This window comes from Bison bison, unplaced genomic scaffold, assembly GCF_000754665.1.
Source record: "Bison bison bison isolate TAMUID 2011002044 unplaced genomic scaffold, Bison_UMD1.0 scf7180017864285, whole genome shotgun sequence".
NCBI classification, from domain to species: Eukaryota; Metazoa; Chordata; class Mammalia; order Artiodactyla; family Bovidae; genus Bison; species Bison bison.
The window spans coordinates 1,862,610-1,868,622 of NW_011494857.1; the positions used below are offsets into that span (position 1 = coordinate 1,862,610).

The 6,013-nt window shown below is 55.7% G+C and overlaps 2 protein-coding genes across 2 annotated transcripts in view; both read left to right on the plus strand.

Annotated features, from left to right (window-relative positions):
* Positions 1 to 812, plus strand: part of NR1H2 (nuclear receptor subfamily 1, group H, member 2) — a 6,988-nt gene extending 6,176 nt beyond the window's left edge. The window contains exon 10 of the mRNA XM_010849649.1: positions 250 to 812. Within this exon, the coding sequence (XP_010847951.1) occupies positions 250 to 396 (147 nt within the window). The 3' untranslated portion in view covers positions 397 to 812. The remainder of the gene's footprint in view (positions 1 to 249) is intronic.
* Positions 813 to 3,442: 2,630 nt separating this feature from the next.
* The window catches only part of POLD1 (polymerase (DNA directed), delta 1, catalytic subunit), a 24,008-nt gene continuing 21,437 nt past the window's right edge, over positions 3,443 to 6,013 (plus strand). Inside the window, exon 1 of the mRNA XM_010849727.1 lies at positions 3,443 to 3,555. The gene's annotated coding sequence lies outside the window, so the exon portion shown is untranslated. The remainder of the gene's footprint in view (positions 3,556 to 6,013) is intronic.

Below are 6,013 nucleotides of genomic sequence, written 5' to 3' on the forward strand. Positions count from 1 at the left end.
CGGAGCCCAGACCCTCCAGAGGAAACCTAGACCCATGTAGGGTCGGCTTCCTACGTCCCTGGCTCGCCCCAGCAGCTGAGTTCTGATCAGTGTCCTCTCAGCAGCCTGTCCTCGAGGCCCCTGTCCCCTCATCAAGGAGTCAGGCCAAGTCCACGCCCAGGGGCCCCACACTGTCTCTCCGGGGTCAGGGGGCCCTTCTGCTGGGCCAGGTGGGCCGCCCCATGCCCACCCCCTCCTGTCTCCTTGCAGGACCAGCTGCGCTTCCCCCGCATGCTGATGAAGCTTGTGAGCCTGCGCACGCTCAGCTCCGTGCACTCGGAGCAGGTCTTCGCCCTGCGGCTCCAGGACAAGAAGCTGCCACCTTTGCTGTCTGAGATCTGGGACGTCCACGAGTGAGGGGCCTGCCCCACCGCCCTGCACACCCCCAATGACTGGACACTGGGGTAGGAAGGGACTGGGCCGGGTCTGGGCTCCCGCCCTGCGGCTTGGAGCTAAAGCCTTGGCCCCCCGCCAGTCCTCAGGATGAGCCCCAGTCGGGATCCAGGAGCCTCCTTGCCTGCCCCACTGAGTCTTCCTGGGAGGGCTGGAGGGGGTCATGGGTCCTGACCTCTGACCTCTCCCAGCACTCCCAGCTGCCCTCCCCGCCCAGCTTACACCTCAAGCCTACCATGCAGTGCACCTTGAACAGAGGCAGGAGGGCCTGTGGCTCTCCCACAGCCCGAGAGACCACAGGCTCCCCACTCTGGTCCTTTTATTTAATAAAAACTAAAAAAAAAAACAAAAACAGGAAAATAAAGTATGACTAGAAACTTGCTCTGATTCAGAATGAGTCTGAGGTAGGAATGGGGTGCCAGGGTCTTCGTGGACACCAAACGAAGGTGCTGGACTAGGGAGGGTTCAGGGTGATATGACTAGGCGCTCTGGGGGCCCAGGAGAGGCCCTGACAACCTCAGGGTCATCTGGTGGTTGGAGCCTGCTCCTGAAGGTCAGGGAGGATTTAAGTGGAGGAGGGCATGGGGGTTTCATTCAATCAGCAAGTATTGGCTGAGGCTGCTTTGTGGGCCAGGCACTGTGCTGGCCATTCTCAGGACACAGATGTTATTCTTGCAACAGATACGTATGGAGCATTTGTGCTGTGCTGTGGTTAGTCGCTGAGTTGTGTCCAACTCTGACCTCATGGACTGTAGCCCGCCAGGCTCCTCTGTCCATGGGGATTCTCCAGGCAGGAATACTGGAGTGGGTTGCCATGCCCTCCTCCATGGGATCTTCCTAACCCAGGGATCGAACCCAGGTCTCCCACATTGCAGGTAGATTCTTTACCATATGAGCCACCAGGGAAGCCCCATGGAGCATTTACTCTGTGCCAGGTACACTCTTAGGCAGTGGAAACATCTGTGAACACGTGTGATAAAGTCTCTCTGCAGCCACCATGGAAAACAGTATGGCAGTTTCTCAAAACACTAAAACTAGAGGAATTCCTTGGCAGTCCAGTGGTTAGGACTCTGAGGACCTGGGTTCAGTGCCTGGCTGGGGAACTAAGATCCCACATGCCATTCGTTGGGGTCGAATAGAAAAAGCTAAAACTAGAACTCTGTCACAGGACTCAGCAATCCCACCCCTGGATATATATTCAAAAAACCCCAAACACTAAATTTGAAAGGATACACGCACCTCAGTGTTCGTAGCAATATTATTTACAATTGCCAAGATACGGAAGCGACCTAAGAGTTCATCGGCAGATGAATGGAAGAAGGTGTCATACATACATACAGAATGGGATACTGTTCAGTCATGAGAGAGTGAAATTTTGCTATCTGCAGCAACATGGATGGACTTGGAGGGCACTCTGCTGCTGCTGCTCAGTGGCTTCAGTCGTACACAACTCTGTGAGACCCCAGAGACAGCAGCCCACCAGGCTCCTCCGTTCCTGGGATTCTCCAGGCAAGAATACTTGAGTGGGTTGCCATTTCCTTCTCTATGGAGGGCATCATGCCAAGTGAAATAAGACAGAGAAAGACATATACTCTGTATCATTCACATACGGAATCTAAATACAACAAAAGGCAATGGCACCCCACTCCAGTACTCTTGCCTGGAAAATCCCGTGGACGGAAGAGCCTGGAAGGCTGCAGTCCATGAGGTCACTAAGAGTCGGCCATGACTGAGCAACTTCACTTTCACTTTTCACTTTCATGATTGGAGAAGGAAATGGGGTCGCACAGTCTGACACGACTGAAGCAACTTAGCAGTAGCAGCAGCAGTGACTATAACAGAAAAGAAGCAGATTGACAGACTGAACAAACTAGTGGTTACCAGTTGCGGGAGGGACAACGGGTGGAGGAGTGGGAGGTAAAAACTATGGGTGTAAGGTAGGCTCAAGGATGTGTTGTACAACATGGACAATAATAGCCAATATTTTGTAATAATTGTAAATGGACCTTTACAAATTGTATTAGGGAGTTCCCTGGTGGTCTAGTAGTTGGAACTCTATGCTTTCACTGCCGGAAACTGAGTTCAATACCTGGTCAGGAAGTAAGATTTTGCAAGCTAGGCCACACGGCCAAAAATCAAATCAAATAAATAAGGTAAAGTCCCTCCTTGGAGTTGACCACTAGCCAGGGCTGGTCATGGGGGGCTGAGCAGGGACTGACAGAGGTAAGGGAATGGGGGCAGCACGGGACAATGTGGGAGATGAGTAGGAAGTGAGGCAAGGCCTCAAAAGAGGCCTAGATGAGCTCAAAGGAAAGGCAGTGGAGTTCTAATTTCTTCTCCTGCGCCAGGCCGTGAGGGGACATCGAGGTGAGCTGAATGGACAGTCCCAGTCCCGGGTGAAGAGGGTGTTGTCTGGAGGGGTGGGTGGGGTACTGAAAAATATACTTTCGTAGAGAGGGGAGAGGGAACGGGGGAAGTGAGAATAGTTACATGCGATCGTCCTATCCCAAGCAGAGTGCCTCTCGCTCTAGAGATATGCCTGCCCTGCGCAGAGTCCAGTTTACAGATGGGTAAGCTGAGGCCGCACCAGACAGGAGAACCAACCTGGCCAGGATCTGAGCGCGCATAGGCCAGCCTCTATCGGGAGGGAAAAGGTCAGGTTGCGGGCTGAAGGAGGAACACTGTCCAGGCGGTCCTCCCGACAAACTGTCCAGGCGGTCCTCCCGACAAGGCCTCGGCCAGGACGCGGGTGGGGTGGAGGGTGCGCGCCCAGCACCTTAGAGCGGGCAGGGTCGAAGGGAGGGCTGGCCCCCAGAGCCGCTGCGCGTGCGCAGAGACCCCTGGGTCTCAACCCGGCGGTGAGGAAGGGGGCGTAGCTTCGAGCCACTTGCGTCAGAGGGGGCGTGACTTGGCGAGGATACGTCAGCAAGGGGACTAGACCACCATCCAAGTTGGATGAAGGGGGCGTGGCCTACGCCCCAGAAAGGGGGAAGGGGCGTGGTCTCCCCTATTTGGGTGGGAGGGGCGTGGTCCGGCTCCGCGCGCCGCGCCTCTGGGCCTGCGCGCGCCGGAGTCAGGGGTCACGGCGGCGTGGGCTGTGGCGGGAAACACTGTTTGAAGCGGGTGAGTTACGGGAGAAGGGGAATTGCAGAGGACTTGGCCTGGCCTGGAAGAAGGCTTGGGGAGCCGAGTCCGTGGGCCTGAGAGAGGGTTGTGAGAGCTCGCGTGGGGCATGGCGGCGGGAGGGATCCCCTTGATTAGGGGGCGCGCGGAGGAGGGGCAGAGGCCAGTGGCCGTGGGCGCTTACGCGGGGGCAGATGACGGGGTAGGGGCGTCCCCTCGGCCTGCGGGGGCGCTGGCGCTGGGCGCCGGGGACTAGGGGGACGCACACTGGGGAGTCTTTGGAGTAACGGGTCCCGGAGGCATTGGGTTCTCGATGGTGCACGTGATGGCATGGTGTCATCTTTTATTCTCTAGATACTGAGTACACTGTGCCCAGCACTGCCCTAGGAGTCGAGGCTACAACCTAAATAATTCAGAGAAAGCCTCTTTCCCAGGGGCAGACCGAGAGTAGACAAGTAGTAAGTGATGACGACAAACCAATGTTGTCAGCTTGTGATTCGTAACCCCAAGGAAAGTAAAACAGAGTAGTCTGCTTTTTTATTTCTAGAGTGAACAGGAGTAGTCCCTCTGGGGAAGTGACATTTGAGAGAGAAGCGAGCCCCGGAAAAAATGTTCTGGACGTGGTGGTTGGCGGGGCGCTGGCCATCCAGTAAAAAGACCTTGAAGTAGGAAGGGGCTTGGCTTCCTTGTAACTTGTAGGGAAGAGTGAGGCTGGAGACATGGTGGGGAACCAGATCCTATAGGGTTTTGTAAATCTCGGTGTTCTCTTTAACTTTTACTGTAGGTTCAGTAGGGAGCCGGGGAGGTTTTGAGCGTCACAGCAACTTGATCTTCCCCTGCGTTTTAAAAAAACTCTGACTGCTGATTGAAGATGGGGTTGTAGCAGGTGTGAGAGTGGAAGGAGGAGAGGCCAGTTAGGAGGCAAGGGGGAATGCTAGGTGGCTGAGCCTGCAGTGCAAGTGGGGAGAATCCATCAGGCATAGGTTGTTTCTGGAGTCTGAACACACCAAGGTGAGTGTTGGGAAGGGGAGCCCAGGATCATGGGGCTTGTTTGAGCAACAGGCTGGAGAGGGGGAGCTGAGGGGGAGCAGGTTTGGGGGTGCCACCCTGAGGGCAGAGCTTAGGTGGTGCCAGTGGGCAGGGTGATGTCAGTGACTCAGGTTCATGGCCACACCCACTCCAGGAACCTCTTGTTGCCCTTTCTCCCCCTCCTTCCTGCACTTCCCCACCCAGGCCGTTCCTGCCCTACTCAGGGCCTTTTCTGGGCACTGGGGAGCTAGTGATAATTCAGTTTGGTTGGAAGAAGGACAGGAATCTCAAGCCAGAGCTCTCTGAACTAAACAGAGGCGGCACTAGTCTTTGGGAGCTAAGAGAAGAAAATGAGGGTTCACAGGATGGACTCGTGGAGTTGGTGACACCAGAGAAGAGTCTAAACCGACACAACTCGAAGTGGCCTGCATCGCAGGCACTCTGCTAGGTGATGCTGGGGACCCAGACTGGAGGCAGCCCCTGACCCCTGTGTTTTGAGGACCTTTCAGCTGGAAGTTGTCACAGCTTGTGCAGTAATGGAAATGCCCCCAAGGTGCAGTGGGAGCCCCTAGGGGCCGCTGATCAGTGAGGAGGAACTCAACCAGAACTGAGTTTCAGAGGGTGCAGAGGAGTTAGGTGACTAAGAAAAAGGGAGATTTCATCCCGCAAACATCTCCCAAGACCAGGCCCCATGCTGGGTGATCCTGGGGACCCAGAGCAGCCTCAGCCCTGCCCCGCCCTCAAGAGTTCCCTGTCTGGTGAGGGAGCCAGACACAAGCCCAGGTGATCCACAGCCCAGGACGAGGGCAGCAGGAGTCAGGAGGCCCAGAGGTGGGACCTGGCCAAAGCATGAAAGGTGTGGAGTTTTCAGGGGGGCAGGAGTGAATAGATCCATTTGTCGTTATTTAATTCATCCTTTGACAGATGTGTGTGAGCCCGGATACAGGGTGAGCAAGCAGATGAGTCTGTCCTGTCTCCCCCGCTGGGCAGAGGGCAGTTCACCCCCATATCGCTTCTGGCACCCCCGGAGGCCGACAGTCTGGAGCGCTCATCACCAGTGGGGCCCTGGAGCCAGTCTGCTTGGATTGGAACCCTGGCTCTGCCCCTCTGAGCTAGCTGTGTCACCTCAGGCTTGAAGGTGGCTTCATATCTCTGGGCCTCCGTGCCAGTCACTGTGTTGGAGAGTTAATAGCAGCACTTGCCTCAGAAGCTTTGGTGAAAATTCTTTGGTGAAAGTTCTTTCCTTGGTCCTGCATTCAGAACGTATTCGGAGAAGGCAATGGCAACCCACTCCAGCGTTCTTGCCTGGAGAATCCCAGGGACGGAGGAGCCTGGTGGGCTGCCGTCTATGGGGTCACACAGAGTCGGACACGACTGAAGCGACTTAGCAGCAGCAGCAGCAGCACATATTTATTGGGTGTGCACTCGG